This window comes from Notothenia coriiceps, unplaced genomic scaffold (assembly GCF_000735185.1).
Source record: "Notothenia coriiceps isolate Sejong01 unplaced genomic scaffold, NC01 NC01_scaffold00037244, whole genome shotgun sequence".
Classification (NCBI taxonomy): domain Eukaryota; kingdom Metazoa; phylum Chordata; class Actinopteri; order Perciformes; family Nototheniidae; genus Notothenia; species Notothenia coriiceps.
In genome coordinates this window covers 11,717,750-11,730,695 of record NW_011369945.1, presented here as the reverse complement: position 1 = coordinate 11,730,695, position 12,946 = coordinate 11,717,750, and the positions used below count along the sequence as shown (strand labels likewise).

General features: G+C 42.4%; 3 protein-coding genes across 3 annotated transcripts in view; 2 read left to right on the top strand and 1 right to left on the bottom strand.

The window, feature by feature from the left end:
• The window catches only part of lemd3 (LEM domain containing 3), an 11,626-nt gene extending 6,399 nt beyond the window's left edge, over positions 1-5,227 (top strand). Inside the window, exons 2-10 of the mRNA XM_010794262.1 lie at positions 503-582; positions 669-814; positions 1,746-1,847; positions 2,047-2,149; positions 2,865-3,043; positions 3,204-3,285; positions 3,382-3,487; positions 3,573-3,651; positions 4,520-5,227. Of these exons, the coding sequence (XP_010792564.1) occupies positions 503-582; positions 669-814; positions 1,746-1,847; positions 2,047-2,149; positions 2,865-3,043; positions 3,204-3,285; positions 3,382-3,487; positions 3,573-3,651; positions 4,520-4,698 (1,056 nt within the window). The 3' untranslated portion in view covers positions 4,699-5,227. The remainder of the gene's footprint in view (positions 1-502; positions 583-668; positions 815-1,745; positions 1,848-2,046; positions 2,150-2,864; positions 3,044-3,203; positions 3,286-3,381; positions 3,488-3,572; positions 3,652-4,519) is intronic.
• Positions 5,228-7,185: 1,958 nt separating this feature from the next.
• On the top strand, positions 7,186-8,120 carry LOC104964734 (neurofibromin). Its single transcript, XM_010793590.1, has 2 exons — positions 7,186-7,332; positions 7,998-8,120. The coding sequence occupies exons 1-2, from the start codon at positions 7,223-7,225 to the stop codon at positions 8,110-8,112; spliced, it is 225 nt and encodes a 74-aa protein (XP_010791892.1). The 5' UTR covers positions 7,186-7,222; the 3' UTR covers positions 8,113-8,120.
• A 1,403-nt stretch (positions 8,121-9,523) lies between these two features.
• LOC104964735 (oligodendrocyte-myelin glycoprotein-like) lies at positions 9,524-12,548 on the bottom strand. The gene is made up of 3 exons (XM_010793591.1): positions 12,300-12,548; positions 11,614-11,817; positions 9,524-10,643 (listed from the first exon to the last, which is right to left on the bottom strand). Exons 1-3 carry the CDS (start codon positions 12,302-12,304, stop codon positions 9,653-9,655), a joined length of 1,200 nt encoding a protein of 399 aa, XP_010791893.1. The 5' UTR covers positions 12,305-12,548; the 3' UTR covers positions 9,524-9,652.
• Between the last annotated feature and the right edge of the window lie 398 nt (positions 12,549-12,946).

Below are 12,946 nucleotides of genomic sequence, written 5' to 3'. Positions count from 1 at the left end.
TGGGAGCTTGTATTTAGAGGGTTGCTTTAAAGCACTACAGTAGAGTGTATTTTCCGTCTGTTTTCTTTTGATTTAGATGTTTTAAATCCTGTCTGAAGGCAGGATATGAGAGTGGTGCTGAATTACAGTGGAGAGAAAAGGAAGCGCAGTTAAAAAAAAAAAGCATCACTTTTCTCTTTTCGCTCCAGATGATAGATCTTTCCCCATAGGGAGATTTATTTTCCCTCCACAAAAATCACAATTGTATACACAACCCATTTAATACACACAGTCTTGCCAATACGTTTTCCCAGTGTTTCTGCAACTTGCGCTACCGGGTGTGCAATGAAGTACAGCATTCACCACATTCACTATGAAGCAAGCTAATGTGTTTTCTCTCAGCGAATGCAGAGCTTATAAGGAATCAAAGAGAGCATGGAGCATTAAGAGACTGACTTAAGGGCCACACATGTGGAAACACATCTGTCCTGTTCCTCTTATCAGTGTGGTGTGTTGTGTTCAGTCTCAGAATCAGGACTTCGATGGCTTCATTGAGACCTCTCTGGAGTGGATCATCAGGACAGGCCAGGAGGTTGGGATCAGGTAACACAAGATATCCATCCTCACGCTGATCACAGCCCTTAAATGGGACATATTTACTCACTCTGCGTGTGTGTGTGTGGGTGTAGGCTGACAGGGCAGGTCGCTGACGAGCCTCTGACTGATGTCTCTGAGATCTCTCGGCTGGAGTCCTCGCATCCCAAGATGCCGTTCACGTGCCGCTTCCGCAGAGCCTTCTTCACCGTCATCAGCAGAGTCTCGCTCATTGCAGTTGGTGAGTTAAGCCACAGGTCATTAACAACAGCAAGCCTGAGTTGTGCATTGTAGATCACAGATAAATAGATTATGTTGATAAGTTCAACTACACCTGATACAGTCGTCCTGCCACTGTCACTAAAGATGACTGATGTCACTAAAAGACAGTTGAAAGAACCAGATTGTGCTTTGCAAAAAGGCCTTTGTATTATATATGAATTTGTTGCTGCTCATAAAAGTTAGCATATCCCAAAATCTAGACAATTTATATATTTAAAATAACTTATGAATATATATTTCAATTGTTCTACATTGAGAAACATGTATGTATCTAATATGAAATCTGTGTTTATTAGCAAACAGTCTGATTTTTTTATTTTATTAAAATGATTTTCCTTGACACAATTTCAATACTTTTATCATTTATTATAGTCTGCTGACTTTCATAACGTTTTATCTTTGTTTTTTTCAAAGATTTTAAGGAAATCAAATATGTAAAGATACTCCAAGAAATGACACAAGTAAAAGTACCAATGTAAGCACTGTCTGACTTTTTTTTATCTTACATGTTCCAAAGCGCTCCAAATTGGCATCTAATAAGATTTCCAAAACATCAAAGACAGAACCAGGGAATGGACCAAAAAGCTGCTTTACTGTTTGTTATTATTTCAATTATAAACTCATCCATGCATTTACCAAACCCTGTGTCCTAATCTGGACCACATGGTTGAGTTATGAATGATTTACAGTGTCTTTTTGATGATGTTAACAAAGCTGTGGGTTGTAACGGTATACTGCCGTTATTATCATAGACCAATCTTTAGATCTCACTGTAATGGCAGAACCAGTGGAAACACCAGTGTAATCACTCATTTGTTCCACCAAGCAGCAGTGTAATCAGCTTTTTAGTTGCTCTGTCTTTAACCTGTGGATCCTGTGTGTGTGTGCAGTGGTGGGCTGTGTGTGGAGCGTGGTCTGCTACATGAAGTTTCGCTGGAGGAGAGAGGAGGAGGACACCCGGCAGATGTATGACATGGTGGAGAGGATCATCGGTAAGGAGCAGCACACACTGACTACAGCAAGTATTAACACACAGATCAGGAAAAAGATGATGATTTGAATAAACATGAACTACGTCTACACAAAGACATTAAATGATATACTCTGTTTGTTTATTAAAATGTTATCTATTTATGCGATGACCCGGTGATTTCTCATGCTTTTATCCTTCTTCCATATGATGTTGTTTAGATGTGTTGCGAAGCCACAGTGAGGCTTGCCAAGAGAACCAAGACCTGCAGCCGTACCTGCCCATCCCCCACGTCAGAGACTCCCTGGTTCAGCCTCAGGACCGGTCAGTAACAAAACACTGCCACAGCTTGATCCTCTGTGTCTAAAGAAAACTGTGTCAACTAACAGCACCTATAGACTAGGGCTGCACGATTTGGGGAAATAATCTAATTGCGATTTTTCTGACAGATATTGCGATTCGATTTGCGATATTTGTTTTTAAGCGACCCAACGGAAGTTTATTGTAAAATGCGGGCATATCTCCGGCTAGGAAGGTCGTATCAACATGCTCCCGTCTCTAGCACCCCCGCAGCCCGAGCTACGAGTGAAAGAGCTGATTCACCCTGTAATAGATGTAAAACATGTGAGGGAGCATTACTAACCTGACTCAGACGGTTTGTCTCTCCTAGATGGTTTGTTTCACCAAACCATCTAGGAAAGCTCCATTGGAAGCCATTTGGAAAGGGCAGGCTCTTTCAAAAGCACTTGGCGGGTGATTGGATCAATCTGTCTATCACCTACTATCATGGGCCACTTCTGATTGGTTAACAATGGCTGGTACATGTGGAGCACAGCACTTCTGATTGGTGTGGATGACTGACACACAAGAATGAAAAAAAAGAAAGAAAAAGTTTAAAAAGAAATCGCAGGCTTTGCGATTTGATAATCGCATCATTTCAAATCGTGATTTTGATTTAAAATCGATTAATCGTTCAGCCCTACCATAGATAAATTACGTCAGGTGAAGAAGGTGTTTAAATATCCCTAATATTTTACAGAAAGAAAATGAAGAAGATTTGGGAGCGGGCTGAGAAGTTCCTCGCAGCCAATGAGTCCAGGATTCGGAAAGAGACTCAGAGGATCGGGGGAGCTGACTTCCTGGTCTGGAGGTGGATCCAGCCGTCTCTCAGTTGTGACAAGACGTCCTCCATGAACTCTAAAGTCTGGCAGGGAAAAGGTTAAACACTTTTTCTTTAAGCATTACTGAGCATTTCAAACCATCATCGCCCTCAACATTGCCCTCAAACTCACATTATCTCCTTGTTGCACACGGTGACTAGACTGATGCAGCTGTGTGTTCTGATACACTAATCAAAGACTTTGTCTCTCCTCTTCAGCTTTCCCTCTGGACCGGAGAAATTCCCCCCCCAACAGCCTGACTCCATGTCTGAAGATCAGAAACATGTTTGACCCGATCATGTGAGTACCTGACTCTGCTGCTTGTTTGACCTGCTGAAGAGCTACCAGACTTCTCCCTGAGTTAACTTCCTCTTTGTAACCTCTTGGTGTTTTCAGGGAGGTTGGGGAGAACTGGGATCTAGCCATCCACGAGGCCATCCTGGAGAAGTGCAACGACAACGACGGTATCGTCCACATCGCTGTTGACAAGAACTCCCGAGAGGTAAGCGCTGTCCTACGAAGTGATGTCACACCTCTGACCTGTCGGCTGCAGTGATGTCACACCGTGCTTCTTGCTCTCTCCCCAGGGCTGTGTCTATGTCAAGTGTCTTTCTGCAGAGCACTCGGGGAGAGCCTTTAAGGCACTTCACGGCTCCTGGTTTGATGGTAAGTCCGGTCGTGTGTCTCATTTCCACTGGTTTGGCCTGATTAGACTCATTCTGTTACCAGGTCCTTCTCTCAGATGATGCGCCACTTACAACTGCTCCATCATCTTAACATGACAGGCAATCTGTCCTGTGTTTTGTTGTCATGACTCCCCCTTGAACATCAGTGGTCTGCATTGTTTTAACTCTACCTGCTAGGAACAGCTCAGCTTCCTATGAGCCTCTATTTATCAAGTGGTTAACTGCTAAATCTTCCAACAAAATCAAAACCTCTCTAGCACTACTGATGATAAAAACATCTCCTAATTATCCTGATTCAGGTGCTCTTCCTCCGTCACCATTTCCGTCAGTTAGCAGCTAACAGTACTTGCTGTATGTTTAATGGAGGATGAGAAATGAGTTATCATTTTAGCATTATCGGTTCCCCTGTCTCAAAGCTAACAGTTTTTTAAATGTGTTTTTGGTTAGATGCCTGAAATAATGTTGGTGAGATTTTCACCTTTTTGTTCTACGACATAAAAAACATCAGATTAAACGCGATCCCGCTTTTAGCTTAGCTGTGGTGACGCGCAGACATGCAACAGTAATGTATATTGTTTAAAGCCTGTCTTTAGCGCTTAACTTCTGGCAATTGCATTCAGGCTTTAGAAAACCATAGTGTTGTTAATGTGTGGGGAATATCCTGCTGAACAAAACCGTGTAAGTATCATTACCTTGTGTTTGCCGCAGAGCAATTTCCTGCAATATTACAAAATCCAATGATAGAATCCCATTGGCTTTATGTAGAAGTCGCCTTTGCGATGCTAACTTCTGGGTCAGCCTACAAAAATATTACAGCCAGTGACAGACTCTTGCTTTTGGTTCAACAGGTAAGCTGGTGACTGTGAAGTATCTGCGTTTAGACCGATACCACCAGCGCTTCCCGCAGGCCCAGGGCAGCAGCACGCCTCTGAAGGCCTCCAGCCCCCCCCTGAGCACCACAGGCACCATGAACACTGTGCCGCGCCTGCAGCACCGCGGCGCCGGCAACTCTTCAGGCTTCTCATGAGAACAGCTTTTTATTTAACCGATCTCCTCTGTGCCCTCCCAGCATGACAGCACCAGTCTGCTGCTACTCCTTCACTGCTTTTTTCAAACGGGGAAGACTCCAGTCTGTTGTCTCGGGAGTTGCTTTTTCTTTTTTTTTCATCATGGGATCGCAAGAGAAGTTGTTAAGCAGTGCAGTGTTTGTTTTTCAATAATCTTTGTATTAAAATGTCATGGATTTTACTAAGGAAGCAAAGTTCTTCTGGGATATTTAAGATGTGTGCAGAGACTCCAACCCTCCCTCCTTCTCTTCCACAGTCTAACTGACGCCATGATGGAGTTCATTTGGAAATGGCTGCATGTATGTAAGCTTTCAATTACAGCACAGTGTGGGTGTTGTTTTCTCGATGATGTTCCCTGTTATTATTCTGATTATTATTATTATTATTATTATTTAGTCAAGCGAGAAAGGCATGGACAGACTTGTAGAGGGTGTGCTGTAAATACATGTGAATGCTGGTGCAAGCTTTATTACATCCTCTGTATTAAAAGCAAACCATAAGCTCAAATTTCTCTTGCTGCTCACATCTGTATCCAGAGGCTGCAGCAGCACCCAAAGCAGAGCAGGGGTAACCGTGGCGATGCTGACTCAGCCTCTGTTGTATTCCATGTATGGCCTTTTTCTCTTCCCTTTTGTCTTTGATTTTGTTTAAGCATCCAACTTTTGACAGAATCAGGGAGTTTTAACAGTCACCTGAAGCTTTCTTCTACAGATATAATCCAATATATTCCCAAATTATTATTGTTTTTTTTATTATGTTTATTATTTACCTCTTTCCAAGTTGGGTCATTTTCACTGTTGGTGTGTCCCCTCATATTTCCAAACCTATTCTAAGCAAGTGCTGTCATCTCTCTGTGTGTGTGTGTGTGTGTGTGTGTGTGTGTGTGTGTGTGTGTGTGTGTGTGTGTNACAGCAGGACAATGTTGGTAATTCTATCTAGTATGTGTTGCTGCTTATTATTTAAGACCAGAGTAGTTACACTCAGTAACGTTAACGTTAGAGACTGACATAATAAGCAGCAACACATACTAGATAGAATTACCAACATTGTCCTGCTGTTTTAATCCCCTTCAGACAGTACAGCAGGATTCATATTCATCAATCAATCAATCAATGTTTATTTATATAGCCCAATATTACAAATGTTACATTTGTCTCAGTGGACTTCACAGTTTGTACAGAATATCAGTATGACAATACGACACCCTCTGTCCTTTTGACCCTCACATCGTACAAGGAAAAACTTCCAGAGAAACCCCACAGTTTAAAGGGGAACATGGGAAAAACCTCAGGGAGAGCAACAGAGGAGGTATCCCTCTCCCAGGACGGACAGACGTGCAATTGATGCCGTGTGTAAATTGAGGAGATAATACATTTTACAGCGTAGGTAGACCAAATGTTTGGAAATAATGTCTATAATAAGAAGATGAATCCACGAGGATGTCAGCAATCCTGTGGGAGCCATCAGGGAAGTAGTATGATGAGTCAGGCAGGACCGCAGAGACTGGTTCAGCCACGACTCGAAGTGAGCGGTAGCTGTCATTTACTGAATTAGATGGGGTGGGGGGGGGGGGAAGGAAGCCATAGCATAGCATATAAGCTAATGCACTTGCTGCTACCTCATCAATGTCTGCATTTCACATTCACAACGCCTTTTCGTTGTTTTTACGAATGCCCAAAACACACTTATATATTTATAACTCACCTTTTGTTCTTCCATTTGCAATATGGTTTCCTCTTGGACCCCTCTGGCGCGCAGAAATTCACTCACGTCCTCCATTGTTGCCTACTGCAATGTGTAATACTCTCACTGAAGCTGGTTCTCTACAGTTACCGGTTTTTCTGACTTTAAAGTCAGAATTCTGAGATTAAAGTCAGAATTGTGGGAAAAAAGTCAGAATTCTGACAAAAGATAAATCAATTTTCTTTTTTCTTTCAAATCCTCCCAAAAAATTATTCATGTGGCCCTAATCCTCTTCCGTACTTTCCCAATGTACGTCAATTTGGTAAGGTATTTTTGTGCCTAATGGCGTCACAGACTTAACACGAAAGTTGTAGTACCGCGGCCGCCGTTAACACTAAGAAAAGGTGCTTCATTGCCCGCCTCACTTCCTGGGGGCTTGCGCTGGACATTTGTCACCCTAAAAGAGCGCAATCTTGGTTACAAAACAGAAAGTACAGAACCAGCCACAAGTGCGGCTGCTACAGTAAATTACATTTGGTATACAAAAAAAAGTCACACATCGACATATATTTTACACTATTCAAGCAATGTACACTGTACCACTTGAAGGCATAGCAGCGGTAGAAGTTCACACAAAGTATAATTGTCCACAATGCACAACACAGCACTGTACTAAGAAGCATCCAAATGGAGACAGAATCATTCTTTACCACTACTTCATCACATAATTACCGTTCAATGATTCATTCTGATGTCATTTTCAGGGACCACAAGGCTGTAGGCCGACGACCCTTTGACAAGATGGCCACCCTGCTGGCCTACCTGGGCCCTCCTGAACACAAACCTGTGGCCGACACCCACTGGTCCAGCCTCAACCTCACCAGCTCCAAGTTCGAGGAGTTCATGACCAGGTAACAGAAGCAGCCTTCATCCGTCCCTCAAAACAAGCGAGTCCCTCTAGCTGAATACCCACTCGGCCTCATTTCATCCTCGAGCCGGATTCATTTAATTTACATGTAGGGCTCAAATAGGCTAACTTATTGTGATAGGAGTGTAGTTGTGTGCACTTAATAAACCCTTTGTGGGAAGTGTGTCTTAATCCTATTCTCACCTATTGCCTCATCGCTTGATTACATTATTGTGGCTTTGATTCATAAAAATGTCTCCCTTGTTACTTTTCCATATTCACATTATTCTCCGTTGCAGCAGAGGCAGTTCTTTTTTTACTCTAAATCCAGCTTTTCAATGTCATATTTCACCAAATAACTAAATTCTGCATTGCATTCTGACTGAGAGCTATACAAAATCGGCTTTGGATGTTTATTTTATATTTTGTATCAAATCATTGCCATAAAGGAAATAAAGCTGGCTTTGCAGCCGCTAAATGCTGTGGCTCTCTGAGACACACTGTAACTTTATGATGACCTTTAAAATTGGCTTCATGGGTTTATTTGCTATTATATCAATATGTTATACTATCGCTTTAATAGATCCTGATTTGTGATAAAACATCACTTTATCCAAAGCTCTTGTTAGTAAATGAAGGTTGACTGATCCTATCGTCTCTGTCCTGCAGGCACCAGGTTCATGAGAAGGAGGAGTTCAAAGCCTTAAAGACCCTCAACATCTTCTACCAGGCTGGAACCTCCAAGACCGGCAACCCAGTCTTCTACTACGTGGCCCGCAGGTAGGCTTCATCCATCTTCTGCACTGAGTGTCAGGTATCGCCTGGTTCTCTGAGGTTTCTACTCAGTAACAGATCCTTTGAAATATCCCTGGATCGGCTCTATTACTTCTCAATCTTGCATTGTCAGCTCCCTTCATTGTCATGGAGATGCATCTGTTGATGTCAATAGCATGTGGGCTGAGTCATGTTGAACTGGAAAACAAAGTGGAACTGGAGTTTTTATTTTATTATTTCTATTGTCCTAGTTAGACCTCTAATCCTATATTCATTCCAGTTTGGATCATGAAAAACCTTTAGGGTTAGAAAAACAAGATAATTAAGTCTGACTTTAGTTTGTTTCTAAATGTCCGATCAAGCTTCAACCTATGTTTTTTAATTTTGTATTATTATTTTATTTAGGTGGTTTTGGGTTGCAATGAAGTTTAACTGAATCTTTGACGATAACAGTCCTACTGGAATTCTACATAATGATTTTTATTTTATTTAAAAATGGAAGCACGTGCTTGTGGATCTTTTGAAATGTGAAGCAAATGGACAGTTTAACCTCTCATATGACGGATTGTTTATGCGTTTACCCTTTGTCTTGTGACTTGAATGAAAGAAAGGCACTGTGTGATCATTCAAGGCCCTGATTTAAGGCGGACTTTCACCACGCTGGTGGCAGTTAGTGGCAGGTGGGAAGCTGGATACACACCTGGATTCATCTCAATGGCCACAAATAACCTTCCCTTGCCTTTCTATAGTCTGACTTACCTGTCAGCCTAACAACTTTTTTTAAAGTATTGTTACGTTTGAGTACATACATTTTGCGTGACTACTACACGTCATTATACTTAACATAAGTCACTTTTAGTTTAGCGGTGGTGACCTGCTTGGTTGTTTTAGCCTCAGATGTAAGCCATTTACTCCTGGAATTTCATTCACACTTCTACAATTATAAAAGTGGAGATTATCCTATTAAACACAATTTGGCAGTGTCATAAACAGTTTTTAACAGCAATACAAAACAGTTCTTGTCTTTGCAGATACTGTATGTTGATAGACGGCTTTGAAGTAGTATTACATCATAGAGGATTCATTGCATTGCACTGTTGTAATTCATTGAATTTCTGATTTTATTTCTTTATTAAATGTCCATTGCAGGCAGTAACACCTATAACCATTCCATGAATTTGTATTTGAATGCTTGCAACTAGCCCTTTATTGTTACCACTTTTTTTTCTGTATTTTGCTGTGTAGACTTTAATACTCTGAGACAGAGTTTGAATAGGGTGTAATTGAGTGTTATGTAATACAATCAAGTTTTGAATGGCTAACAGGGCTAATTGAGCACGAGCATCACTATTATAAAGAAAGCATAGAGCACAGCAGTCTGAGTGCAAGCATTATACTGAGATCTTGTCATGTCGTACATGTTGAGCTAAAAAAAGGCAGTAATAGTCTCAACAGTTGTTTGTTTGTTTTTACGAAAAATGTACGTTCTAAATTGAGTAACTTGGTCATACATTCACTGTCCAGAATAATCCTAAAATAAGTGTTTTGGTTCAGAAGAATGCTGTTGTCATGATTAAAACTGTCAGGGTGACAGTTTCTCGAGTCTCCATGACGAGTCCGAGACATTTATTCCTCGAGTTAGAAACTTTGGGCTTTCTCGTCGTCTTCGCTGTCGTTGTCGTCGTTGTTGTTGTTTTTGTGCTTGTGTGCGCGGAGAAGCCATCCAAACTTGTGGTGGATGTCAAGACAAATACCCCATGGTCTCCAGATCCATTTGAGCCTCTTCTGTCCTGATACATTCCTGTCTCAAAGAGAGCCGATTTGCCCTGGTAGCTAGACGTGACCTCCTCAGTCCTGGCGGGTGATGGACCATCATGCTCTTCACCTCTGCTTTCAACCCAGAGTGGGGGCTCTGTGAACAGAGCAGAGTGCCCCGCTGTGGCCTGATGGCTCTGCCCGCAGATGGGTCTCGTAAAACAGGGGCAGCCTAAGATGGTTGCAGGGCTCTGCTCCGCCCATATTAGGAGCTTCGTCATGTTTTCCTCTTCTTCGCAAGCCCAAGGGTTATCCCCAAGAGTCATCAACTGCAGCCCCGTCAGCGTATCAAATATCCCTTCTGACAATGAGGAAAAGCCGTTAGCGTGCAGATAGAACTTGGCCAGCCTCGGCATACGGTCCAGAGAGCCAGGCAGGATCTGCACCAGATAGTTATGTGACAAATCAACAATCTGCAGGTTGTGTGGCATGTTGGTGGGCACAGTCCAGAACCTGTTGTGGCTGAGGTTGAGGGATTGGAGACTGGGCAGTGTGTTGTTGATGAAGACCACCCTCTCCAGCTCGTTGCCCGACAGGTCCAAGACCTTCAGGTTCCAGTGATAGGCTGTGCTGTTCTTGTCCAGCGAGCGCAGATGGTTCCCCGCCGCTCGGATGTCCCACAGAGAGCGAGGCAGGGCGGGGGGGAAGGCGTCAAGCCGGTTGTAGGACAGGTCCAGCGTGCGGAGGTGGGCATAGTGGGTGAGCTGGCACTCCAGACCCTGCAAGCTTAAGCCAGAGTGCGATTTAAAAATGAATACATGTATACACACACAGTCAAGTTGACTTTTTTCATAATTTCTTTTTGTTATTTTTATAGAGAAAAGTAAGAAAGAACATTATATTACCACACTAATCATAAAGGCAACTTAGCTCTAACCTTTGCTGATCAAAATATAAAAGTGTTGTGAACATATGAAATGCTAAACTGTAGTCTATGAACTAATATGTTATGACTCTGTAGTGTCAGTTAACCAGCAATGTCAACCTCAAGTTTGCTAATTTTAACAAGGCTAACAGTAACACAAACGGCTCAATAGAAGCTCTCAAATTGCTTCCCCACTGCAGATTTTGATTTAGCATTCTAACACCTTACATTGTAAGTGTGAGAAAGTTAATGAGGTTGTGAGTCATGTCAGAGGCGTAGACAGATCATTAGCGGTGATAGCTTCATGTTTGTTTCCTGCTGACACCTTCAGAGCACCGTGGTTTTATCCTGAGCCGATATAGCTAGCTCGCAAGCACTGTTGATCAAATGAGAGACAAAAGTAGTACTAGAAGAAGGAATAAGGAATTTGCTTTGGTGTATAATGATGCATACTTGGGGTACTAAACAAGCAAATAAAGAACTAATTAAAAAAGCAAACTATTAACTAATGTTAACTAAATCTATTTTGAAATACAACTTAAAAAAGAGAAAAATATTTTCAAGAAATAAAAATTAACCATTGAAGTAAGTACAATAGAATCTGACAAACTACTGTAAAGTATGTAAGAATTGAATTGGTGGCCTATAATTATCACTTCACCTGACAAGCTGTGTACCATATACATGCTGGCCAAATATCCCTTATTTTTTACCTTTAACCCAATCCTCTTTTAGAAAAGATTAGGCTTTAGTTTTGTTAGTGTACCTTCCGATGCACAGTAACTGTCGCAGAGCAGGACTGTAACCAGATCACCCCTCAGAGCTGCTTACCTATTGAAAGAGAGGTTGAGGAAGCGGATGTTGTGCTGCAGGCCAGGCGGTAGTTTGGTGAGGCCTCGAGAGGAGCAGTCCACCACGCGGTGTCCCCGGCTGCAGGAGCACACCGCGGGGCAGATGGAGTGCACCGGGCCCCCCCCCAGCACACACAGCAGCAGGAAGAGTAGGGAGGCAGAGCACACAGCCATGGTCAGGGCTCTACAGAGGAAGAGAAGGGGCAGAATGAAATGTGATAAGATAATTATGAAAAATAATTATGTAATGGGTATGTATTATGGTCACTCCAATATTATAGATTGCTTAATCTAAATTCTTAGTACCATTTTGGTATTTTGTTATGGAAGCCGGTTTGAAGCTCTGCCAGTGGGACAGGAGCTCTGAGTGCTGCAGTGGAACTCATTTCATTAAGGGCGATAACATCACTCTGTGTCCACAACTGCAGATATTGTGATCGGCAAACTAAAGGTCCATGTGTGTCTGGGATTTCAAAGACAGCATCGTGGAATACCCTTAACATTTGTTCCAGAAACGTCCTCTGTCAGAGCGCTGCATTTATTAGCCAGTGATGCCAGCACTGTATTACATGTTGGTTTACTTCATTAACAACAATCAGAATGTTTCGGCTCTCCGCTCAGGTGCATTTGTGTCGCGTGCTCATCGTCCTGTTTCAAATCACTCACCTCATCCTTCTTAGTGTTAATGCGTCATCTCTCCTCTCCTCCTGTCGCCTCGTACCGCTGCAGGTTTTTTTTCTCTTTGTGCTTTATTGGTCGCTGTTGGAAGGTCTAAATCTTTTTTCTCTGGCACTTGATGCGGTAGCGTGACCCTTAGCATGCTTTCTGCGTGTGCCGGCCCCTGTTCTGCTCCCCGCTCTGCAGGACCCTGATGCAGCTGGAGGTTTGGGATAGAAGAGGGGGGGGGGAAAGAGAGAGAGGGAGAGAATTGCAGCAGCGAGTCAGCCCACTGCTGATGAGGCAAGGTGTGTGTGTGTGTGTGTGTGTGTGTGTGTGTGTGTGTGTGTGTGTGTGTGTGTGTGTCAAATAAATCCAAATGTTGCTCTGTGTTTGATGCATTTGTTAATAGGCAACTGTTTGCTATATCAACTTAATAAAGTGAAACTATGCCAAAGCATTTGATCATTACAATTATCTTCTAGGCCATTGAAAGTGTTAAAATTGCATTTTAGGAAAGGGAGTACATGCTATTGCAGATTTTCGACATTGATAAATACTCACTTAAGTTCAGACATATTGTTAGAAAATATATTGTTATACATAAAAGATTACAAAATAATTGAAGAGCAATCGAAAAGAGCAGGACGACACTC